General features: G+C 44.7%; 1 protein-coding gene across 1 annotated transcript in view; it reads right to left on the bottom strand.

Moving 5' to 3' along the window:
- Positions 1-26,514, bottom strand: part of ANXA3 (annexin A3) — a 542,330-nt gene that overhangs the window by 419,582 nt on the left and 96,234 nt on the right. The window contains exon 3 of the mRNA XM_069626342.1: positions 20,287-20,374. Within this exon, the coding sequence (XP_069482443.1) occupies positions 20,287-20,374 (88 nt within the window). The remainder of the gene's footprint in view (positions 1-20,286; positions 20,375-26,514) is intronic.

Raw genomic sequence — 26,514 nt, 5'->3', positions numbered from 1 at the left:
ATGGGCATGGCCTTCTAGCAGGCGCAGTGTCCACTGGGTCTTTAGTGTGCCTGTGCGCAGTGGCCAGAGCAAAAGTGACCAGTGTACGCATTTTTATCTAAAATAGATACAGGCTGCACACATTACTTATTTGGAACTTATGAAGTGCAACGTTTATCCAAGGGTATCTTGAGGTTGATGACGACCAAGAGAAGGGAAGACAGAGACCGATATTGCTAGTTCGAGGATAGGGAATAGCCAGGATTTCAGTGGCTATCTTAAGGCCAGGTGGTCATCCAGGCCCCAGTTCTAAGCCTGGAGAGAGTTCCAGAGGTTGTTATCTTGGCCCGAGTAGGCACCACTGCCTTCGCGTGTGAGGCGGCCACAGGCTTTTGGTGAATGAAGACTGGGAAAGCGGGCACCACCTACATTTTTAGGAAACAAATAGAACTAGAAGTTAATTTAGACCAACTCAGTAGCCCACCGTCGCAGACTAGGGCTTAAAACACATCTAAGAAGGGGGGCCAGGGGAGATTAACCTCTAGTACTAAGAGGTCCTTCACGAAAGATGACATTTAACATCATTTATTAATCCATTGGTGTTTTCTCACTCCAAGTGAATATGCAAAAACATATATACATTCAATATGTTGATAATTTAATAAGGAGACAAAAACTAGAAATGCTTGTGTCCAATGAATTTCAGACTAATCCAAGTCTTTCATCAGGGACAAACTGATAACATGAACAAAAGAAATGGTCTTTTGGTGAAGTCAGAAGTATTTTGTTGAATGATCACAGAGGTCTCAGTGACATATGTTTCTGTAATTTCTGAAGGATGAAATTGGGACCAGTACTGTGAATGCCACAGTGGACAATTATTAGGTTATTATTAAGGTATTTATTGAGCGCGGACCTTGCTTCGGGAAGCAATAGAACGCTTTACAATCATAATGCGTTGGGCCTGGTATTTGGTTGTTTGAAATAGGAGAAACCTATGGAGTGATCATATTGCCAGTGAGATATAATCATGTCATTGAAGGCTGAAGATGAGGTGGGCTGTGCTGCCTTACTCAAACTAAGAATCTGTGTGTTTGGGATTTAGGGAATTTAGGGAGGCACAGATCGATTCCATTGCAATAGTCTACGTGAGTGGTCGATATCTCGTAGTGATCAGAGGGAAGAAACTATTTTTGACTACTGAGTTCATAAGCATTAAAAGTGAGCTCTGATTCAATGATTATTCACAAGATACAGACCTTTTGCACAGATTGGGGGTATGATCCCAGGTTGTGGCCACGTTTTTAGAATAAATTAAAAGTGGTGATCTCCGTTTTGGTGTGTTTACATGCAAGACTATTTGCGTTCATCCATTCGAAGACTTTTGTTATGTAATTGAGAAAGTTGGTGGCGGATTTATTGAAGTCATTCCAGAGTCCAGGGTGTACTGGGTGTCATCTGTGCAGAAGAACAGAAGTTGTATGAACTAATGAGGTCTGCCAATGGTCTGTGATAAATGTTACAGAAAGGTAGTGATAAAATGGAGCCTTGTGGTAGTCCACATGGTAATGGTACTTTTGATTTGAAAATCCAAACATCAACAGTGCGTGTGTGGTTGGAAAGAAAGAAGTTGACCCAGAAAACGGCTAGGTTTTGGTTTCCTACATGGTGGATGAGACCCAGGAGTACTGCATGGGTGACCCTATCGAAAGTGGCAAAGAGGTCAGGTAGGATAGAGTTTGTGTCACATAGTACTCAGACTTTGTCAGTTATGGCAAAAAGGCCAGTTTCCATTCCTCTTCCAGGGCAGAAGCCATCGTATTAGTGGTGAAGAGGATTGGTACATTTGAACGGTTGCAATTTCTAGATTACTGTTCTATCAAGTAGCTTTCCTCGAAATGGGAGCAGATAGATTTGGTAGACGTTTTCAGGATCTGATAGACTGAGGGTTGTTTTTTTATTTATGTAGGCCGGCTACCACGTTTGAATGCTTTTGGGAGACTGCCTGTGAGGCGGGGACGTGCAGACCAACGTATAGAGGCCTTCCTGGAAGAGTATATGTAGAAGTATAATTTTAGGTGGGCAAAATGGCGAGCCAGTTGGTTAACGAGTGCCGAGTAGTCTTCTGAAAGTGTCTTTATTGGGGGTGAAGGATGATCAAATGTGGGAGAGAGGGGATGGTTTAGAGGGTGGGATGAGGGCATGGAAAGCCTGCAATGGGGTTTTGCTGAATGTTGCTGATTTTTGAGGAGAAGAAATATGCTAGATGGTTCAATAAGGTTGAAAGAGAAGTTGGTCCCTCGATGGTCATGGAGGATCTTGAAATGTTCTTTTGTAGTGTTCTCTGTTGACAATGAGTGGTCTAAGAACTAGTCTTTATTGTGTTTAATGAACTGACGTTTGTAGTATGCCATATTTGATTTTAGGATCATTTTGGCTTGGTGGCAGGATTGGGTGTGCCATTTTCTTTCCAGTGGAAACTGGCTGCTTCTCTTTTTACTTTTGAGCAGCTTAGGGGATTAGCAATCGTCTGAGTGCTTGGACTTGTTGATTTGTACCACTGCATTCAAGGCTTCGCTGGGACATTTGTGGAAGATACAAAGGACTGATGCTGAGTATGAGAAGGGATGGGGCAGTCATGTATTGATTATGTGCCAGTTGACACAGACTAACTTGGGAACATTTCCTGCATGACATGTGTTCCAGGGTATTCCAATTTTCCAATAGGCAAATGTCAAATGGAATTCCGTACTGATCCATCCATGGCTTAACTAGTGGAGAGGAAACCTAAATGGAGAAGTCAAGGCTAAATATTGCATCCAATGTGTTAGGGAGAATGGTAGGGCCCAGGACTAGCTGTGCGAGTCCAACATCAGTTAGTATGGACGGTAGTTTGTCATTTTCAAGGCAGTAGTTGAAATCACCTAGGACTATTTGCTGATAGCAGGAGAGGATCATATGGGTCAGGAAATTAATGAGGGCTTGAAGGAAAGTTGGATTGGGTGATCTGGGCATCTATAAAATAGGTAATCTGAGATAGTGGTCACATACACTTTTGTCATATGGTTTCAGACTTATGTGGTGTTGGAGAGATTAGCCTTATACTGTAAAGATCATTAAAGAAGATGCAATGCTTCTTTGTATTCTGTCAGATCTTTGTGCAACGTTGTGTAACCCAAATGATATTTGGACAGTTAGTAATGGAGATATCAGGTAACAAGGTTTATGTGAGGGAGAGCAGATCAACTTGTTCTTCGTGGAGTAGGTCACTGATGAAGTGTTTGTTTTTACTGCTGTTCTGGTGTTAATGAGAAAGGCACCGATTTCTGTGTAGGATATTTTGAGAAGTGTGCCAGTGTTAAGTGACAAGTCATTTGGGGAGTAGGATGGAGTGAGAGGAGAATGATTATTGATTTCAAGTGTTTCATTATTTGAAACAATCCTCAAGCAGGTGAGGATGCATGTTGGTGCTGGTAGCAAGGCAAGGTCTTTAATGTTTCTTAGAGTGAAGAAAGTCAGTAGAATGGGTAAAGCAAGGGGAGACTTCTGATGGGAGTTGGAGGATTGAGACTGGCGACGCACCAAGACGCTGCGGTCAGTAACGCAAAGAGAACAATTGGGAGTGAAAGGGATGAATCCCTGAATCCCGAACTATGCACTATTGTCGGTTTAGACCTTAAGGCGTTTTGCGCTCTGCATTCAAACAAGACTATTTACTTAGTAAAAAAAAAAGAAGATTTTTTCACATAATGGTTTCAAAATCTTTTTCAATAATAAATTGGACCAACTAATTTTTCTATGGTCTTAGCCTTGATTTTATTCCAAACAGAAAATGTTTTTTTCAAATTATAAATTGCATTCAAAATAAATACTGTTGCATCACAGAATTTAGCTTTTCCCAAAATGCATTTTAGATTGAAGTCTGTTACTTCACAGTTTTGGTTCCATTCAATTCAGTATTGTTGCTTCACAAATACAATTGTTTTTGCGTTTGTACCGTTTTTAATCTGAACCCAACATGTGTTTCACCGTCTGGTGTATGGCGGATCTTCAGGGGTTTTTTGTTTGAAAGTAGTTCAGAAAGAGAAAAAGGTTTCTAATTCACCATTACTTGGTTATGCTAATGATGTTGTTAGTTGTACAAAGGTGCTTGAGCAGCCCGTTACATGTAAGTGATATGAAGAGACCAGGTTATCTACTGTCAATGTTGAATGTGGCTGCGTACAATGAAATCCCTGGGTGTAAAGCGTGGAATTTACTAAACAAAAATGTGAGTCCAATTTCCGGTGCAATTGCCGAATGTTCGTGTCGTGAACACTGTCGGGGATAACCCCTGAATCCCGAACTACAAATAACTCTGTTTAGAGAGCACGATACTGGGATACACTGACCGCTCACATGGCAAGAGTTCCCTGAAAAAAAAAAAACTATTATTGTGGGTAAAGACAGCAGCCTTTTATAAGAAACTAAGACGGGGCAGAGGAAGTGAAACATCCTTTATGTCTCCCAAAATAGGTCCAATACAGAATAAATAGATTATGTGCTGACCCAAACAGAAGAAGATTGAACACCCTACCGTTTTTAGAATCTTTTAAAAGCAACTCTAGGTTGTTTTTGGTCCTGAAGAAAGCGGGCTAGATGACTACATATTGCACTGAAACCAGTAGACCATAAGGGTTCAGGCTGACTCCCTGAACTCCCAGGACATACGACAGCAGTGACTGCCTAGGATTGAAGAAATCAGATATTGTATTTTATGCAGAGGAATCTGCTTTTTATTGGACACACAGAAGAGGGAGAAATAAATTACATTACACTCCCCCAGTGTCAGGTCTTAAGAAATTATTTGGAAAGTAACGAGTCAGATTAGGGTAAGCCTTTTCTCTATCCCCTCTTCTAGATATGCAGCACACCATCACCAGTTAGGATTAGATAGTCATTTGTGATAGGGATAGAAAGACTTTCATGTTAGGGAGATTTAGTGAGCTATAGTCCAATAGAAATTGCTAACAGAATCTCGTATAACCTCCACCCTGTTTTGCGACACAGTGGTTTGAGCCAATGTGGAGGTGATGGTGAAAAATTGGGAAGTACACATATCTTATACACAGATGGTGACCAGACAGCAGACAATACGGAGCATTTTGCACGCAACAGACAGGCCTTCAGGGCGCATCCACTGCAGTTAGTAGTATTTGGGTCTCGATTTATTCTTTCGCATATAGCGTATAGGGCTGGTAGCAATGGCCACTGTACTGTGTAGGTTTGGCAGGCAAGCTGGTAGTGTCAACAGGCATGGGAATTCTTTGGTATGTAAAGGGCTGGTACACTATTTAGAGGCTTAGTGGGGGCAGGGTATTTAATGTGTTGGGAGGTCCAGTGCTTTGACATAAATCTAAAGCCTCTCTTTGGTGTATGGCAACACAGGAAGGAAGTGTATGCCAAGTAAGGGGTGTTTAGGATCAACATCGAGCATCGGATGGGCCCAAGACATCTGGTATGTCTTGTGAGGGGTCAGCAATGAAAGGCGGACACAAAGTAGTCTCAATACTTGCCATGTTTTTTTAAAATAAAAAGGGTTTGAAAAAAGGCCCATCTTGTCCTAACCAAAGTAAAATGTCCCTTCCTATGAAAACAAAACTAACATATGTTGACTGTGTCCAAATGCATCTATTTCCTCACACTACCATATACAAGAAAATGGTACAATACAGTTTCTGTCTTTCAATCAAGTTAGGCAAATAATCGTAGATATGCAGTTTCAGCTAGAAACTCCAGGTTTAGTTTCCCTTCCACTGAACTGTCCCAGGAAATAACATTTGGAAATATTCTGGTTCACCAATGTTCTTTTAAGGATAATGAACATGTCTTTACCCTGGCTATTTTCCTAAAGGTGACACAGAAACATGTGCTTTTTACAGCATGGGTTGAAATATATTTTTACAAAAAACAGTCTTTTGTAGTATTCAGGATGGTCAAAACAAACATTTTCAATTCTAACAAAGGCTTGGTACAACCATGTTATTTTCCAACAAACTTTGGCTTTCCTGGTTTACTCCCTTGCCAGAAATTCCTTCAACTGAAATATTCAATTTCAAATAATACTCAATAGACCAAAACATCTTGTCCTCCCTTTCGTTCACATAAATCCCCTGGTGTACTCTGCTACCAGGTATCTTTTCCCAAATAAGGTTCAACAATAGACAATCTCCTGCCAGAAATATTCACCTTTGTGACTACTATAGATCCCTAGTGTACTCTCCTGCCAGGTATGTTTCTCAAAAAGGTCCTAATACCCGATACTCTTTCAGGCCTCTTCACAACATTTACAATGTCTCTTGTCAATGCTGTTCCAGGTTTCCTCCCAACTTACATCTCATGTCAGGAGAATTGTTACCATATGTGCCCTCTTGCTCTCTTTAATTCTATTTGGTCAGTATTGAAAACGTCTACTTTCTTGTCCATGCACCCATCGGAACACCCTGGCGTCACAACTATCAAATGGCCAACTAACTGGTTGCTCATGGCGTCTGACTCGTGGTTTGCGGTAATGGCAGAGTGCTGTTATGGGCATTACATCCCTAACTTGTCCCACCCCTTTCATATTCTCTGCTCGTTTCAGGGTCCACGCCGGTAGGAGTGCTGCTTTTCATCGAGGAAGCACTGTAGACAATATGCTGTGGTCCTTTGGAGCCCGATAACCTCTGCTGGGTCTCCCGCCACGCTGATACATTAGGTTGACAGAAGATAGTCCAGGAACACCTCTCCTCTGTAGTCTGGTGCACTCCCGCACATCTGTCTCTCTCAGCAGCTCTGCTTCCTGCTGCGTGCAATCTGCAGCCTGACCCGACTTCTCCTTCACTTTCTCTGGCTCGTTCTCATTGCTCTTCCTCTCTTGCCTGCTGGTATTTCTTGTGTTTAAATGTCCTGCGTTGTTGATTAAAGGGACAACGAGTAGACCGCACATTAGATTTGGTCATATTGTTGATTCTCATTAACTCTTCATTCCTCCTTCGTCCCAGTACTTGGAGCATTCTGGGAATTGAAGCCCCAAGCATTACCCCAGTATTTTAAGTTCTGTTGTTGCACAATTTAATCTATATAAAAGGAATCGTCATTAGCAGATGTTAAAAAATGTTTAGGGCGGTTACATATGTGTTAAGAACACGGACAATTCTGCTTAAAAGGTTCAACAGAAGTGGATTTCAAGACCTCATAATTAAAGGGTTCTGACAGGAGGCCGTGATAGTTTCTTCTTTACTGTTATGGGAAAAGTATTGTTTCCCCTGTCGGAGTCATCACTGTACCCAGACAGCCATCTCCTTCCATGTGATTCACCCTCAGAGTACCACCCCCCAGGATCAGGTAGCAGCTGCATTCCCCTGGCCACATGGGAGGAGACTTTAGGTTGGGGTACAGTGAGGACTCCTCAGAATTCACCAGAGTGTGTAGCACCACTATTTCCACTGACCGATTGGTGGTCATGACATCTTTAGTTAGGTCCTTGATGAGATGTATGCAAGTTAAGTTAAACTAGATAAGTTAAGCTAGATAAATTCAATGCAGCAATTCACTTGGGCCTTTTTGATAGACATTGTCACCTCCTGAAGATAAATCAATTCAGTAATTCTAACTTAGCTCTTATATTGGCTACGTTCACAATAAGACTGGACAGATGGGTGAGAGAAAAGCATGCCCTTTAATAGTTTGTATGGTAAGACATAGGTAGCATGTCTGTGTGCAAGATTCAAATGGCTGTAGACCTAGTAGAGCTAACCTCAAACGACTCTTTAGATGGTGTAGGTAGCATTTCTACACTAGAATGCTAGTTGTCTACAGAGAAAATAAGAGTAGCCTAGATGAAGTGTGAGATGTGCTAACTTGAGCAGTTCATGTAGGAACATACGCAGCATATCCTCTGCAACACTCAGACTGGCTGCAAGCAAAGTGCATCTAGTCCAAATCAGGTGTTTGGGAACACAGGGGGGCCACAAAACAATGAGGAGGATTATTGGCAAAGGTTGAAGAATTGTCCAACTAGTAATGGCCAGCTTGATAACTTTGTCCTCTTTTTGGTACGAAGAATCCTACAGCTCCCTTAGTTCTCTTTTAAGGTTTATACATTACAATGAGGAAGTGAGCTACTCTGTAGCTGTATTAGTGCATAGTCTTGGCCCTCTTTCTGTGACTATGAACAGTGGGACAATACGATTTAACTAATAATACTCAAGTAACTTTTTAGTTTTGAAGCATCTGAATCTGCTTCAGATGCACATGCTATGCAGACATTTTTAAGTGGTGTAAGGAAGGCATGGAATGAAACAGTAAGACAGACAAGTGATCACAGTTCAAGGGTGTTTATTTAAATTCAACTGGGTTTGAAAAACGCCCATCTAATCCTAAATCTAAAGATGGGAGCAAGCTACGACCATCAAATAATCAAATAATAACTCTGTCGCACTTACCTGTGTCTCTGCAGGAGAGATGGAATATGCCTCCCTTGAAATCGTGCTCACTTCCCCTAGTTTCACCCGGAGGGATTCCTGTCAAATACAAGGTAAACACTCAGACCTGAATTCACCCGATTCCCCTGGACCCTTCCCTTTACTTTAAGGTGTGCTGTGATGTCCCCTAAGGACTTACCTTGATCTTTAGTAAGGTGTGCTCTCCATCCTGCCTTCACAGGGGCGCAATTTGCTCATATGGATGATGCCAATGTCTGTTGGCTGAGTTCAGATGCCACACGCTGTTATATGCCTTCACAGCGAGGCCGATTGTTCAAGGCGCCTGTTTCTTCACTGGCTAGAAAGTCTTTTCCAAGTGAACGTTGTGCAGGGACCGTTTAGTGTCCTGGATTGTTCGTATTGTCTTTGTGTGCCAAGGTAGTTTGTGGGCAAGTAGTGCTGCGTGCTGAAGTCAGCTGCTGGTAGATAAGCGCAGCGCCTTCAATTTGAGCGCGCCTGGTTATGTCTCTCCTTTTTCTTCCCTTGCAGGAGTGGATTACGTGATATTAGCGCGAGTCTGGGTTCAGCGCTACCGAAGACTTGGTGGTCTGGTAAGTTTGCACAGAGGTATTGGTAAGTATATACTGCGTTATTAGGGCGAGCGCAATAACTAATGTCTCCTCTTTCTTTTGCACGGGTTTGTGCGCTCGCACAACTGACCTGGATACCAGTGTCGCGGGAAGATTCGGTGAGTAAGCGCAGCGTTATTGCAGTGCGCGCTTACGCTGTTCTTCTTGTTCTTACAGGTGCCGGTGTTGAAGTCCCTCTTGACCGGAGATAGCTGCGGTGTGGAGAAAACACGGAATACCTGTAAGCTGAAGCAGAAGGATCCGAAGCAGGTAAACATAAGTAGGATGTTCCGGAGCAGGTAAGCTGATGCAGGATGATCCAGAGCAGGTAAGCAGAAGCAGGATGATCTGGAGCAGATAAGCAGAAGCTGGCTGATCCAGAGCACGGCGAGTGTGTTGCTGATGCAGCTCACAATAAGCAACACGAAGCACTGGAAGAATCTTGGGTGTGGCTTATATAGCCAGCCACACCCAAACACTAGAGAGCTCATGGACCGTCATGCACTTCCTGGTTGGCAACAGGAAGTGGTAACTAGGAAGTCACTACAAACACTAGGAAGGAAGTAAAGGATGGATCTGCTATGGGCTCTTTAGGTGCCTATGTCAAGCCTGCCAAGCCTCCACCTAGCTTGCTCCAACTATTTGCCCGATACCCACGACAGTCCTAGTCTAGTCTGTCAAAATAAAAGGGCCTATACTAATACACCTATGCAATCCTTACTTAAATACAAAGTGTGGGAAATAATGTTATGCAAAAGAAAAGTGTTCAAGAAATGATATGTCAGGATATTAAAGCTGTTGGCTTCCCTTCCCCACATGTTCAGCAGAGGACAAGGCGGCACACTCAAGCTTAGCACACTCTCTCGCTTCGCTAGCACAAGGATGCACATCAAGATGCTTGATTCCAATCGGACGTCACACACCGGACCAGGACACTTTGACTTATCCTGGGATGTGGCGCTCAATAGGAATGCTTTTTCTTCAATTTCAATTAATTCAAATTGATCTAGACCCGGCCCATCTCGCAACCCCTTTTACAAATATCCCGGGTCACAATGGACCATGAACCAGGCCGGTTGGTGAAAATACAATATTTATTTTTAGAATTCACAAAAATCAAACAAATGTTGATATGTTCATATTGGGCAGCAATCACCAATAGGGTGATAATGACAATGGAAATGAAAGCAATGCACTTGGTTAACCTTCTAGTAGAACATATCCAATGCACAAATGAATTGGAACACTTTTTGAATTTGGATAGATAGCACCCAAGTTAAGGTGTTCCCTTGCAATTTTCCCTCAACCCACCAATAATAATAAATAATTAATGTGCGGTTAAATCTTTGAGGCAAATATGATTTCTCACAACAACGGGAATAAATAAACACTAGCAATCACAAGGCAAGGTATCACAAAAGCATACAGTACACAAAACAGATTGACACTGAAAACCCAGTCAGCCACATTCACACATGGAAAGGTGCATTTACACTTTTTTCAGCTTTAAATGTAAAAAACTGATTGGAATGTGTTTTTGGGCTGGGGAATAGATCTATATCACAGCGACAATATAGAGGTGAAAGGAGGTCTCTAGCTACAGAACTGGATGAAATTTGCAAGATAGAAGAAGGTTCGCTTTTGGTCAAATAAAGCCGTGGAAGAGAGAAAATCAGCTGAGAAATAGGACAAGTTTCACTTAAACTAGATTATTAAGACTATATTGTTAAAGAGGGACACAGTAAGATCCAAGGTTGATTCGCAACGTCAACCTTGTCACCCCAGCATTCAACTTTAAGAGGAAATTAGTATGATTACTTAAAAAATGACTAAGGGCTTATGATCTACACAAGACAGAATTAATAGAGAGATGGCGCGAGAATGTCAAGGACAGGGTGCACAGAGAATACTAACAGTTTTAACAAGAAAACAGGGTGTGGGTAGGATTGCTTAGAGAGTGGAATAAAGACAAAAGGGTCAAGATGGAGTAGGCTATGTGTTTATATGGGATGGGACATACAGTCCACGCTTGGGTCTGGAATTTTGGAACAGTAGTAAGGAATTTTGGAACAGTCAGGGTTCTGGTCACAAAATATTCTGGTCACCAGATAGCGGACTCTTCTGGCAAAATACAGCTGGGCAAGGGTCTGGTCACCGGATGGCAAGTACAGCTGGATGCAGGTAGTGGACAAGCCAGTCTGGTCTCAGGAAGCTAAAAGGTACCACAGCTTTTCCCCCTTTTAATGGGATTTTAGTGGGATTTCTGGATCAAGGCCTTTGCTGAGATGGGGTCATCTATGCTTTGGCCTTGCTGGAGTAGAATCTGGTCAGCTATGCTTTGGCCTTGCAGTGGGATCTGGAATTAGCTATGCTTTGGCCTTGCAGTGGGATCTGGAATTAGCTATGCTTTGGCTTTGCAGCGGGATCTGGAGTCTGGCAAGATGAAGGTAGAAGATCAGGAACGCAGGCACAGGAAAGTGTGTCTAGAGTGCTGTCAACCATTCTAATTTATAAGGCATGGTGACATCACCCGATGATGTGGTGTGGCTTAGCGAAGCACACCTCTAAACAACTGGATTGGTCAGGGGTAATGGTTGACACCTTGCTCTCAGCTGGTTGAGTTTCAAGGGCATGATGTCAGATTTATGATGCTAGTTTTACAATGTCTAGACCCTCCCACAGTTACTTTTGCTAAAATCCAGTTTTGACATAAATGACACATTTGTACAGTGGTAGCATTTTAACAAATTACATGAGCAGATTACATATTTTATGCAGAGCATGCCAGTCCAAATCTACAGTTTATAAGACTTTTGTTTCGTCTGTTTAACAATTGTTTTGTTGTTTTTAGTGAGAAATATTCAGCCTAAAATCCAATAACTTTATACATGTGTGTGGATTATAGTTTGTCATGTCAGCATTGAAATTCGCAATGGCATCATACATACTTTCCTTAGAATACCCAATTCTCTGCCACTTATGTTCACAATATGGCATAGAATGCTACAATGTCTTAAATTAAAACCCACGAAATTACATTGAAACTGTTAACTTTTTACATTCCTGCAAAGTCTGGTTGCAAAGATAAAAGTCTGAAAAGTTTCTTAATAAAATAGCTGTCAGCATTGTCCTCCAAATATTGTCATGCCTTTCCATGCAACCCCCCTTAGCCCAGCGTCGGCATGCATTTTTTCTTTGAAGCTTCTTGTAGAAGTCTTGGGGAGGTGCGATTTTCTTTTCACATACTCGTGTCCCAAAATTTCTATTGTAGAAGGCCTCAGCCCAGACTGAAGTCTGATGAGTATTTGAACTTTGTCAGTCAAAGTTTCCCAACCTAACAATTATCAGCCAAGTGTCCTGGAAGTTTATGGTGGTTCCCTTTTGGGGGAAGCCTTAGCTTTGCCAACAGGAAAAACCTGTTCCGGAGCTTGCAAAATCTAGCCAATGCAGTTTAATTCCTTATTTTATTTATTTTTGTTATAAATGTCACGCTCACCTGATTCCCACGGAGGCGCAGGTCTGGCTTCGAGTGCTGATGCTTCTTCTATGGTGAAGCGCAGGACTCTGAAGATGGACTCACTGGCTCGCAGGAATATTCCCCTGTGCGTGAAAAGGGAGTATTACCTACTGACGGAATAATGCTCAAGCCTCCCACTCCCTTCCAGCCCTCCACGATACCCTTCCTCGATTCCCCGTGAAGTCTCACCTTAGGGTCTGGAAGGATGAGTTCTCCATCCTGCTTCTGATGCAGGGGCGCGTTGAAACCCAGTTACTTCACTGGATTGAGGTTTGATGGGAGTTCAAATAAGCTTGACTATTCAGGTAAGGCGCTGTAAGAGTTCTGTAGCAAGTTCAAAAGTTCAAGCCTTATAATAATGTTCATTGCCTTATTGCAGCAAGCGCTAATCGCTTATGTCTTTTTTCCCCTTAGGGGCCGAGGTTCGGAATGCCGGAGATATGGCGCCGACCCGAAGTGAAACGTGCAGTTCCAGTAAATGACAGGTAAGTTCTGGATGAGCGTTCGGGTAATGTCTTTGCATTCGCTCATTCAATGTCTTTGTCTTTTTTCCCCATAGGGGCCGGGGTCCGTAATGCCAGGAAGCGGCAGGACCCGAAATGAAATGGGAATGACCCAACATGTAAGTCTTAGAAGGAAACTGAGCTTTTCCTATTCCCTTCCTTCTCTCACCTTGTGTTCTTGTCTTTTTCTCTCTAGGCACTGGGAAGTGGCTGCGGATCCGGATGATCGCTGCTGAAGATGGAGGTGCCCAGGAAAGGTGAGTGAAATGCAGTGCTGCAGTGATCGAAGCGAAATGCTTTTAAAATGATGTCTTCCCTTTCAGGATCGTCGGTGTGAAGTCTCTGTGATGCAGCTTTAGCAGGTAAGGTCTTCTTTCTCTCCAATTCTCTCTTAGCAGGTGACCCAGGATGCTGACAGGCGTGGCTGAAGTCCAGATGCAGGAGCTGACACGGTGAGCGTCCAGCTGCGAGGAGCAGAACAACGCGAAGCGTGAGTTGCTGATCGGGCGTGGTTTAAATAGCTTTGGAAGAAGTTCCGGGTATGTATCCTTCCACCGATCAGGTATGTATCCTTCCCCGACCACACCCAGGGGAAAGTAGGTCCACAGGTAAAGTAGTTCCATTCAGGCCTCAAGAGGGCCTGGATGTAGCAGCATGGTCTGCATCAAGTAAGTGCACCTTAAAACACTTGAACACATGTCTAGCTTTATGAGCCTGGCGCCTAAGGCGCCAGGACTGTGTCCAAAGGGCCCCAGCTTGGGCTCGCTGGCACTTCCCTGGGGGAAATGATGCCTGCCTCTGGGGTTGCTGGGTCGGACCTGGCTCCTTGGAGGTAGGCATCATGACAATAAATCAGAATAAAGCCTGTTAAATAAGATCTCCCATATAGGTTTCCCAGCACAAAACCCCTTCATATTGCCAGATAAGGGCAGGGCCTTATCCAACATACACTTTTAAACAAGTATTTTTCTTTCTTTGCAAAAGTACATTTTAAACTTGTGGTGACTGCTGGTATTGTCTTTGCAAATTCCGTTTTTCTCTTCCCTCTGACTTCCCACATTGTTTTGGAGCCCAGAGTTAGTTTCTTGTATGCAGCACTTTGCTTAAATATAGATGCACTGAAATTGACATAGGCCCAGAAAGCCAGGGCTTTTCTGATGCATTGATCTTTGATATTTTGTAGCCCAAAAGTAAAGTGTTTCCTGTGTAGCTGAAGTAAAGCTACTTTTGATTCCTTCAAAACTGAACAACAGCCCGTGATTCACGGATACTGCTCTTGACTGCTAGAGCACAATGTGAATGTGGAGGGCATGGCAGAGTCTCATTAATAAAAGTATTGTGATGAGGAATCAGAGGAAAATAACATCAGGGCAGCATAATTTTTAAATGTAAATATTTTTCTTTTTCAATGGGAACTTTGGGCTTGCAGCAAAGCTGTGCTGCTTTTTCACTCCCCTTCTTTTATACATGTAAGAACACACTGGCGGGATTTTTCAGTGTGCCCCCTGGTTCCATTCTACCCAATATGTGCTTGGCAAGATGGTGCAGCCATCTTGTTGTTGCTGCAAAACGCAGTTTTGGTGTGAGGCAGTGGTGCTCAAAGGAGCCAGAACAGCCATTTTGCTGCTTCTGCTGAAGTGCAGCTTGGTTATGGAAGGGAGTACAGCTGAGTGGGTAAATATATCCCACAAAGAACTTCAACGTCAGGACCTTCTGTGCCAAGGTCTCTTTGCCATTCAAAGTCTCTTATTTCAGAGGGCCTGATGCAACACCACAAACATTAAAGATCCTTTGTTCTTAGGATTTCACATATACCACTTCTTCGGTGATTTGCTGTTCACCCTGGGTCTGCCTCCACTGCGCTCAGACCCACTTGAACACAAAGCCTTCAATTGGTCTTCCTCCGCTGGGCACGGACCACATTTCTCTACTTCATCAAAATCGAAGACTTTCGACTGTGCACAGGATTTTGCGTGACCCGTCGCAGGACTACTTCGATTCACGTTAACTCGTTTTCTTCTTGATGTAACCTTTTTCTCATTTCACTTTTGCCACTTCTCAGTTGGATACCTTACAGAGACCTTTGACTGAGCACCCCGGCGGTGCCGGACTGCTCTGTCCAAGGTATTGTATCTTGTTTTTAAAGGTCAATCTCTCGTCAGCAGTTCAGCTTTACTTGCGTCTCTTATAACAAGTGTTTTAACACTTATTTTGACAATGTTCGTTTCAGTGCTCACCATACAATGTTGCTGCTTGCAACCTTGGTTTCAACACAGACCGGTCTTGTATCGTCTCCCCAACTCACCGGCTGTGTTAATTCAATGACGCTGCTTATTTCTGGAGCCAAGGACGGTACCACAGCATCTGCCACTTCTCCCACCTTGATTATTGATGCGGGAGGGCCCCGGGTATCTCCAACACACAATGCAGGATTCTTCAACCTGGTTTCTTGGTCTTACCCTTTCTATTCTCGAGGTCTCTGAAAGTAATAGTTCCTTGTAGGAAAAGTGAAGGGAACTTCCCTCCTTGTGATCCCCTTCTGTTTTGCAGTCTTTCCGCTCTTGTTAGCTGCCGTCTCGAAAGTGCCGTTTCCTCATGTGCCTTGCCTCGCTCAGAGTGTGCTCTCGTGCTCCGCCTTTTATCGTGTAGGGAAGCTTAATGGAAGTTAGGTGTGTGCGATGGGTCAGGAATTGCCTGACCTCACCTGACCATTGTATTGGGACACGACAGGTATACTGCTCGGGTGTTAGTCTGTTTTCTCTCATAGCGGGCTGTCTGTGAGAAAGTGTTCGCGTTGTATAAGGGGCTGTGGGTAGAGTTCCTAAATATCCTACCTGGTAGGATGGGGTAGAGGTATTACAGGGAAGGGGATAACGCATCTCTCCATCTGGTCTCCCACTTCCTGAAGACCCTTCACCCAGGTGATCCTCCTGCACTGGTCCACCCCGAGGAACTGGATCCAAAACCGATGGCACTAGTGGGTTAGAAACCTTCTGGTTTCTCACAGTGGTATCCCTCCTTGGAAGAAGGTGTGCTCCGAGGAGTAGACAGGGTGGGGCCTGAGTGGGCAAGGCCCACCCAAAATCTGTAAATACCCACTCAGCAGCTCTGTGTGGGCATTTACAGATGTTAATGTCACTGCAGTGGGCTCAACTACATTAGCTTCAGACCCCACTTGTTAGATAATCTTGACTACACTTCTGAGTGCGCTATTGGAAAAGTATCAAATAGGTTCTTGAATACTGCTTGTACCAATTGGGAACTAGCCCGCGTTAAGTGGCTATGCTGTAAATGCTTTCTGACAGCATGTACAGAATTACGTTTTGCTGAATGGAATTTATTAGCAAATGGCCCATTTTAGCTATTGTAGCTGCTGTTTCTGTAGTTGAATGAGCTCTAGGAGTGTCTTAGAATTGCATGTCTGCCAGTTTACAGCACTCTTGTACGCCATTTCCGATTTACTTACAGGACAGTGCTTGTGTGCAAAGTTGTAAGCCACAAAGAATTGAATGATCTTTCAAATATCTTGTGTTTGGTTAACCAAGCACATAACATTTCTTTGACTGTGCAGACACTTTTCTGGATCTGATTTGGGTTGTTTTTAGGCAGGTTTATTAATTTCAGAATTAACACGATATAGATCTAACTTTTGCTTTGAAAAACACCCTTTCCTTTTGAATGGGTAAGGAAACATTCTTCTGCTTTTAGGACCTGTATATTGGTCACTGTGAAAGGAAGTAACAGTCAAGTAAAATCAGTGCATACATTCAAAAGGAGGCAGGCATGATGCTATGCAAATATAATTAAATCCCAATCTGAGGCTACTTTTGCCACCAATGGGTGCAATCTTTTTACTCCTTACCAGTGGTACTTTTCACCATGCATGTTCCTTTTGTAAAGTGGTGTATGCCGATATCGGAGATAAATATAAAATATACACAGAGTTACACAATTGCTCACAATCTCGTAAATGCATTACGTAAATAATGATGTTCCTTTCTGATGGATGTAAGGGATAAATATTGAATTGGTTACACGAGACCAAATAGCTTTCCCATTCATTATCAAGAGAACAAAACCTTGCTTTAGGTTTTATCAACCCCCAATCATTTTCATTAACCTTTGTAGGAATTGGAAACAGCCACATTGTATGACCTCAGAAGCCAAGCTGCTAAATTCATACCGTCTGAAACAGAGCAAGAGATCCCTCATTGGCATGGAGTAAGAAGCGTTTGATGTACCAGAAACTTGCTGTGGGATGTTACTGACATTGGAAGTAAAGTTGGATATTATAGTTGTTTGGTCAATCTTGTTGGAATGTGTAGGAGTGTCAATTGTGTGGCTTGCATCTTTTACACCACCTTCTGAATCATTGCTGTAAGGGCAAAAAGCATATACATTTATCCCCTACCACTTGATTGACATAGCATTGCCCAATGACCCCAGGTCAGGAGGATAGCTCAGGGGCAACGCATTTGTCTTGGAAGCAAGAAAACAGAGCAACGCAGGTTTGAATCCCGGTCCAGTACTTCTGTCTGGCATGCACATGTCGAAAGCCGTCCTGCAGTATGCTCCGGTCTAGTTCACATTTGTGTGCGTCCTGGAAGTGATGAATGGAATGATCCACAATGTGATTTTTTTATCCCTGGCACGTATTCGGCTAATAGAGAGATGTTTTAAGGAGGTGTCAGTGCCATATCGGTTATGCAATCTTGGATACATCTGTTGAGTAGGGGCCTCCCAACATGCTGACATAATTGCTGGGGTGTTGCCTATTCTTCTGAGGACTGCAACAAAGTCGGCCCATTGACTCCATCCCTAAACATGGACCAGGCTCTGCAGCCAGTGGGTGCTACAGAAACTCTTTCTGGGTCACTGGCCTTAGCCGGATAGAGGTAGTCTTTGACAAGAGCTCAAACAAGTCCTCTAGCTCAAAGCCATGTCCCCAATTCCTTCTTGCACGTTAGGGAATTTGATTGTAAATTTATCAAACTATGAACCCAGGCAAAACTATGTTCTGGGAGCTTGGTGTGTATCCCAAGAACTGGGGCTCCATATGGTGCAGGGCCCTTTGGATTCCGACAGAACCACCTAAATCTTAAATGATTGTGATAATCAATAATTGTGTGACATATTGTGAAAGGTTTTATGCATAAAACAATTCACAAACAAATGCAAACAAAAAAAGAACCTCAATGTTGCCTCATGTGGCAAAACAGACTAATTGAACGTGCTGCGGTAGGAGAAAAAAAAAAGATGCAGGATCCCCCATGCCGAAGGGAATCACAGCAGACACCGACAATACTAAGTTGTAGCATACCGGCGTCCAAGGATCCACACGGACACAGAAGAAATTCATACTTACGGTAAACCTTCCAGTATACAGATGGCAGTCAGTAATTCCACAATGGGAGCATGCCCGGGGAGGATGGTGCAGGGCCATGGCTCAAAGCCATTGTGAAGCAATAAAGAAACTTCATAGAGGCAGGAGTTCCAATGCATGCTAAGATGGCCACTTGCCTTTTTTATTAGCTCAGGAAGCCAAACACAGACAGTAGCGGTGTAATATATAACACAATTCAAGAGGCTGTGTTATGTGCGTTATGAACTCCATACAATTAGATCAAGATTAGAACCAATCAAACAGACGATTGGAGCAAGCAGTGAAAGGCAAGGCTATAAAAGGCCACAGAGAGGCGTCCCTTCATCCCTCCTCCGCCCCCTTCACTGGACTCTCCTTCTGACTCTGTTCAGCTAACCTCCAACTCCCTATCACCCTGGACATCCTTGCCCCGTCATGAGGCTCTGCATGAAGCCTGCCTCCAAATGCAACTCTTGGTACAACTCTGACTTGGTCGCTTTGAAACGCAAGTGTAAAGCTGAAGAGCAGAAATGGCAGGCATCTAGCTCATCCTTTGACAAACTGGCCTGCCGCCTATTCCATAGGCAATGGCATCTCGCCATCTACTCCAAGAAGAGGGCTCATGTTGAAGCCTGCATCTCTGGTGCCACCAATAACATGGCTGAACTCAAATCTGCAAGGAACTTTCCAATCCCATCGCAGTCTCCTCTCCTCCTCCCACCCAGGCCCTCTACTCTGCACCGGCCTCCCACTTTTCCTGCAAAACTCTGGACATCCTGTCCTCTCTTATCTGATCTCCCTCCCTGCTTCCGACTTCTCTTGCCTCCCTTAGCTCCATACTCTCCTCTTTCTCTCCCATTGCACCAGTTGAGATCTCTAGAGTTGTCTGCTCTATGAAAGTCTCCTCTAAACAGGTGCTTCCCTGTTACTCCAGAACCATCAAGGACAACACCGCCTCTCTCGCTCCAGCCTTGGCTGACCTCTGCAACCACTCATTCACCACTGGCTCCTTTCCTCAACCCCTTAAGCACTCTTGTGCACCCTCTCCTAAAAAAGCTGCCTGCTGAACATTCTTGCCCGGCTAACTACCACCCCTTTTTTGGGCAAACTCACAGCGCTGCTGGGTGGGCCTTGCCCGCTCAGGCCCTACGCCTCTGCCCTATAGATCTGTAATGAGCTCTACTGAAAGGCCATCTGCTCTTTTCACCCAAGTGTGCCAGTGTGCCAGTACGCCATTGATCTAGGAGAGCTAGGCTGCTTGCAAGTTCACTTGTGCAGTCCAAGCTCACTTATGGGTAAAGTAAACACCAAGACATCAGAACTTTACCAAGCCCAAATACTGCTCATGGTGCTAATGTCTCCTGGACTCAAGAGTCACTTGGATCTTTGTACCCAAGACCTCTAGAGATTGCATCAAGCAATGTGGAGAACGTGAAATGCATGAAATGGCTACCTCCACCTTGACCGCTGCTATAAGTGTGCCCTCTCCCATGTGCATGGTGGAGTAATCATGAGCCATCTGATAAACAGATATGACTCATCACAAATGATGCATTTGAAGCAATGAAGGCCTGTGGTGAAGATCAGGATCAATGAACATGTGCTCCTAGCCTTTACTCGTTTGCTGCAAGATCCTGAGCTAAATGACTTACATATCTGTACTGTCCTTTTTTGAACTATAAACATGAGTGAAAATGACATACAACATCCCTCCTACCTTTGAATGATATAATATATACACACACACACACACACACACCAACCTTCTGGGGCTGGCAATTTTATTGAAATCTTATAAGCATTTGTCTAAAGGCACTTGAGGTTGATTGAGCAATGGGGTTTTGATACTTACCTAAGCCTTTCATTGCTTTCCGAAGAACATCTGCATCATGTCCTGCATTGAAGCCTGGGTAATCTTTAATGGTCCCCCTATTACCAACCTACAAAAGCAAAGGGTAACATTTTAAGAATTGATGAAACAATGATTTTCAAGTACGAATTTTAAATACGTTTGCAGGTCATTCAGTTTAGAACCACAGCAATTAAAACTAAGCAATGATAACTTGATTGCCTTATTATGTAAATCTATTAAGAAGCATATCTAAGTTTCAGTATTATTTTTTTTCAGTTAAGTTTTCAAAGCACTACACAGGAAGGTTTCCCAGATCACCCAACATGGCATCATGAGCCTACACCTGCAAAGTGCACACCGCAATATTTAGAAAGCCTTTTAAAGCAGCTAGTAAGTTACTGTTTTGTATTAAGATTTTAACAAAAGGAGTCCACTTTTCACCTAGCTACCTTTTTTTCTTATGTACTATTTTATATCACCTCACATCATTCGCCCAAGTTCAGTTTCCACGCAGATATATCTGCCACTGGATTTTCATAGCAAACCATCCAAACTAGTCTCTGCCAATATAACTTTCAAGCTGCGCTGGCGGACATGGCATTTAAGGGCCCACCATCCCGAGCTTTGGTAGGCCAGAGCAAAGCAAGGGCCTCACCTCAGCTCAGGCTGCGGGCCGCTAAATGCCATATCTGCCCGGCGGCAGAGCGTCAAAGTTCTTCGCACCCTAGGGTTTCCCAGGGTGCAGATATTTAAGATAAAAATGGCTGCTGCCATGAAAATAGAAAAAGGACAATGTCCCTTTCCAGATGACCACCATTGAAAACATGTCGGAAAATGGCTGCCGTCATCCTTTTCCTCTTTCGATGGCGAAGGCCAGAGAAGAGGAGCATCAGGACAGGACCCTTGTGCTCCGGTCCCCGATGCTCCTCCTGCAGGTAAATTGGGCTGCGGGGGAAGGGGAATTTGATTTTTCCCCAAACGTAGGGAGGCATTAGAAAAGAAAAAAAACGAAGAAAAGAAACCCACCCGGAGAAGGGCCTCGGGTGGATGGGACAGCAGGCAGTGATTTATAATCTCGCCTGCTGTGCCAGGCACCCGATTGCCTGATCGCCCTTCCCTGGGTGCGAATAGCCAATAACCACAAGCGAAGCAATGCGCAAGAAAGAAAATTAAAAGATTAGCTCCTACGCATAAGGGTCTTTAGAATGAAGAATAGCAATGAACTGGATGCCACACAAATGAAGGATCTACTTACCAGCCAACGAGACAGAAAACTTGAAGACACTTCCTAATAATATATGTAAAGACATATACTTGTGGGGACTTGAGCTGAACAATAGCGATGGGAAGATGGTAAGTCACGCTAACACCAATGTTGGATAAAGCTTGCACTATGAGGTTGGGCAACTGGCATTCACTGGCTACTACAGTATTATGTAGGGGAATATAGCGGGTACCATCACCAGAATAAGTCCAAATATCTTCTCTATTTCAGTGTGAATAAAGTTAAAACAAACAAGTGTTACCGATGTACCGATTGTGTGGATTTCTGATGATGTGGCATTGCTTGAAGAATAATGTAAGTGTTAAAACAATGTGCAATGGGACAAAAAGCCATCTAGGCAACTACCTGTGCCATCTGGGAAATGCCATGTATGAGTCCCAAGTTAACAGCCCCAAGAAAGCAAGGGCATCAACAAGGGCGGATGTCTTGAGACACAAATCTTTTTTTGTTTAAAGTTTATTCGGATTACTCCATTAACAATACACACAAACTTAATCCACATTAAACCCAGTTATTTGCCACGTGCATTAGTTAACTTAACCTCTTGTTTAAAATGATACAGTTAAAACCCAAGATAATCAGCAGTTGCAGGATAGAAGGCTATTACTGTCCGACGTCATAAATCAGACCAAAAACTGGGGAAAAAAGTACAATGAAAGTGTGCTGGGACCGAGAACCCCCCCAAAAAATAAAAAAAATACATTTTTTTTTAAAAACACACCAGCACAGATGGCCACCATGATAAAGGAAAATTAAGCTGCACCTGAAAACCCCTCCTTACACTTTCCAAGGCTGCTTGACATGAACAGAACCACTGGTGTGGAGCAGAAGTGAGCTGGGACTGCAGGCCAAAGAGGGGGTGGTGCATAGATCCACTTGTGGCGCTAAGAATGTGCACCAGAACTGCTGGTCATTCTGCACATTACAGGACTACTGGTTGGTTCGGTCATGCCAGCCGGATGCTACTATTGCTAAAGACACCATCTTCATATACTTCCATAGAAAGGCAGATTTCTAATATTTCACTTACATCTCCTTGGAACATCGCCATATATTTTTTTTCTTTCTTTGTATTGTGTTTCAGTTCAAAGAACGTTTCACAAACATATCATTATTTCTGAGGCTTGTGGAATCTGCTTAGATCACATGCTGTGCATAGGCCGACATCTAGTGGAAGCTGCGGAGTATTAGTTTGTTTTTCGAAACTCGAAAATTGGGCGTCGACACAGGGCGTGCCAGTAATACTATCCCTATTGTGACGTCCACTGTACCCATGATCCCTCACGCGTCTAGGACCCTCAGATTGTTTTTTCCGCAATGCTGGTCGGAAGCACTGAGCGGAGTTCCCTGACTTAGTCAGATTTTGCTAATATTGTTATATATTTCCCCATTTATTCCACCACATCGACACTCGACGCCGGATCGGAGAAAATTCAACCGTCGGACTACAGCAACGGATTTGGGCCTTGGAAGGCCTCTGGCCTCGGCCCGGGCCTCGGAAGTCCTCTGGACTCGGCCCTGCAAGTAGGGGGTGGCACATATCCTACACTCTGTTTAATATAGGTACATTACTTATATTCCTACACTCCCAGCCCGCTGCCATAGGGATGGAGGGTACCCCCTTTCAATTTTGCCCCAAGTGCAACCGCAAGTATCCTTGGGTTGACAGACACGCCACGTGTAACCTGCTTGCCGCGGGACCACCCCGAGGCGAATTGCAGAGCGTGCAGTCGGTTTAAACCGAAGACCCTTAAGGACCGTTTGACAAAGCGTTGGGCCCACCACACCAGGCGACAAGAGGCCATGGCCGCGGAGGGTGCCTTCAGCGATGCCGTACTTTCGGACGGCGAGGGCAATGTGGCGTCGATGGACAGCCAAGCGCAAGTCCCCGACCTCGGAAGGTTGTCCGGCAGGGCAGCTATGGGGAAGACCTCCGGCGACACGAGCGCTACCCACACCACTTCCAGCAAACAGAAGTCCAACCGAGACTCGACGCGCACGTCGAGTTCTCGGCAAGAGGCACGTAGAGAACGGTCCACCGAATCGGTGTCCTCTGGGCATTCGCGTTCGAGATCGCCTCATGGCACCAAGCAACCCTCCACTGTTGCTAAAAGTGCCTCGCTCCCCTTAGTGACTGAGGTTCGGTCGTCGGAGGACGACGCCGACCTCTACCCCCAAGCCGCACTCCATGAGTCGGCGCCTGCAGGCAGCGGTAAGGCTGCTACCGAATCCCTTACACTCTCCAGAGACAGGGACTCTACCCCCGAATTTCGACGCCAGGCATCAAAAAGCTCCGATAGGGCCCAAAAGTCGGGGAAGCACGCTTCCACCCACGGGGAGGGGGGAAAACAACGAAGTAAGCAGTCCCAGCCTACTTCCATTACATTCTACTCCACCTAAACAGACGGACAAGTCTCAGACCCCTGTCCTTAAGGCCCCTGTTCAGGCCAGTAAGTCTAGCCAGGACAAATATCAATCTTTTGTCCCTAAGACCCCTGTTCAAACCAGTAGGTCTAGTCAGGATAAAACAGGGAAAGCACTCCAGGAAAGAGTTATTCCCAGTTCAAAGGAATGGTCCAGTGAGGACATAGACAGAGTAATGTCAAGGATGTCATCATTGGCAGATTTCTATGCCAAGAACCCGGAACACTTTCTCTCTTATACACCAGAAGGGTCAACTCCCTCAGGCTCGAAGGATCCAATACCCCCAAAAAGGAAGTCCCGGGGTGAATGTCATGATCCCTGCTTCCAAGGGGTCAGAACTTGCCTCACATCCTTGGAAGCAGGCCCATAACCTTGATCCTGGGTACCAGCCAGTCCCTATCGGGACCTTTTGGACCTTGTCCTGGCGCCAGTGGCACCAGGCTCATAAAGATGACCGGTCCCGGCGCTGGAAGCGCCGGGCTCATAATGCTTAAGAGTGCTTGGGTGGACCTACCTGCAGCAGACCATGCTGCTTACTTACCAGCTCGATGGTCTTCTGATCCTTCTCTGCCTGGAACTACTTTTCCTGTCTGGGTGGGGCAGGAGCCACTCCCTGGAATCAGAACACAGGAACTCTTTTCTTACCTGGGCGAGGCTGTGGAAGAAGATGCCTAAGCACTACAGAAGGCTATTTAAACCACACCCGATTGATGAAACGTGCTTCGCGTTATTCTGCATCAGCAGCAGGACGCTCACCATGTCAGCTCCAGTCTTCCTGAGATTCTTCAGCTCCAGTTCCTGTGAAAACGAATTCCTTACCTGCTAGAGATCCGATCCTCAGCTGCACCTGCCAAGACAAAACAACAGGTTAGCAGAATTCAATTCGAGAGCAGCGCTCTTACTTACCAAATACGGCGGCATCTTCCAAAGCCTTCCGCCGCTTTCTTCGGCTCCCCATCGACATCTGCAAAGAAAAGGACTTTATTAAGCATTGCATTCTTGAATTGCTTACCTGCGCTCCGCACGTTCTGAACTTCAAGAAGCGCTGCATGCCAGCATCTGCAAAACAAAGGGAGACATTTTAAGGCGCATTCTAAACCAACCATAAACTTTCTACTTACGCGCTCGCACGTTCGCCGGCATCCATCTAGCAACGCTCTCTGCATCCACGATCTGCAAGGACAAAAAGGCGTGCTTTTGAAACAAACAGCAGTCATTTTACTTACGTGCACCGCGCTTCATCTTCTTCGTACATACGCGCTTGCACGATCCTGGGCACTTATTCATCAGCGTCCATTGCACCTAAACCTGCAGGACAGAGAGACATTAGAAAGGGTGACAGCAACCGGTCATCTTTCCTACTCACCTGCTCGCATCATTCCTCTACAATTTCAATCTTGACACCCTGAGACTGAGCAAGGGACTAAATTAAGTGTGCTCCAATAACTATCAAGAAACCGCTCGTGCGGTAAACGGCAGTATCTTCCAACATCAACCTCTGCAATCAAGAGGATTGTCAGTGAACCAGTGAAGTAACTGGTACTTGCGCCCCTGCAAAGACGCAGGATGGAGAGCCCGGCCTTAATATATCTAAGGTGAGCAAGCCACGCCCTTGGTTCGAATAAGAGGACTGAGGAAGGAGAAGTTCAGTCAATCCAGTTCCTAAATCCTTGTTCTTCCGTCTGCAGACACCTCATTCTACACGTCCGGTACATCGTGAGAAGGGGACCAGCCCTAGGAGAAGGCCGAGATCTATGAGTCACACTAGAAGACACGGCGACAGCTCAGTCCAGCTTGGCGCCTCCGTGGAAATCAGGTGAGCGTTACAGAACGCGAAGCCCACCACAAATCCTCCACCCAGGCGCAATGGAAACCTCAGATACTGACCAACTAGCCCAGTTGCTAGGGGAGTTAAGAGCAGAAGTACTAGCAGCGCGCCAGGAAACGAACGCCCTAAGGAGGGAGCTAATTGTGTCCAAAGAGCGCACAGATGATCTTGCTAGACAGTTGTTACAAACGCAGGCGGGGCAAACACCGCTGCCGACCCCGGGGGGGGGGGTAATATCCCAGCGACCTCCACTAATCCTGTACAAATTAATCTACCTGGAAATGTGCCTTTGGCTCCACCCGAACGCTTCTCAGGAGATCCCAAAAGGTTTGCAGTGTTCATCAATCAATGTCGTCTGCACTTCCTGTGTAGGCCAGCTGCATTTCCCACTGATCAGGCCAAAGTGGCATTCGTACTTTCATATCTAAGTGGCAGTGCTGCAGACTGGTCAATTCCCCTGGTAACCCAGGATGACCCGATTCTTCGTAATTTTCAGGCCTTCCAGTCCAGTATGGAAAGACTATTTGCCAGACACTCTCAGGGACAGGCCTTAGATAACGAACTCCTCTCTTTACGACAAGGTAATCAGGATCTTCTGGCATATATTGCATCATTTAACAGACTGGTAGTTGAAGCCAGATGGCCCGAGGATAAAAGGATTACGCTGTTTTATAGGGGGTTGCGTGGAGAA

The sequence above is a fragment of the Ambystoma mexicanum genome, chromosome 6p, assembly GCF_040938575.1.
Source record: "Ambystoma mexicanum isolate Mex_15411 chromosome 6p, UKY_AmexF1_1, whole genome shotgun sequence".
Classification (NCBI taxonomy): domain Eukaryota; kingdom Metazoa; phylum Chordata; class Amphibia; order Caudata; family Ambystomatidae; genus Ambystoma; species Ambystoma mexicanum.
Note: the sequence above shows the minus strand (reverse complement) of the source record. Positions and strands in the feature narration are given on the sequence as shown.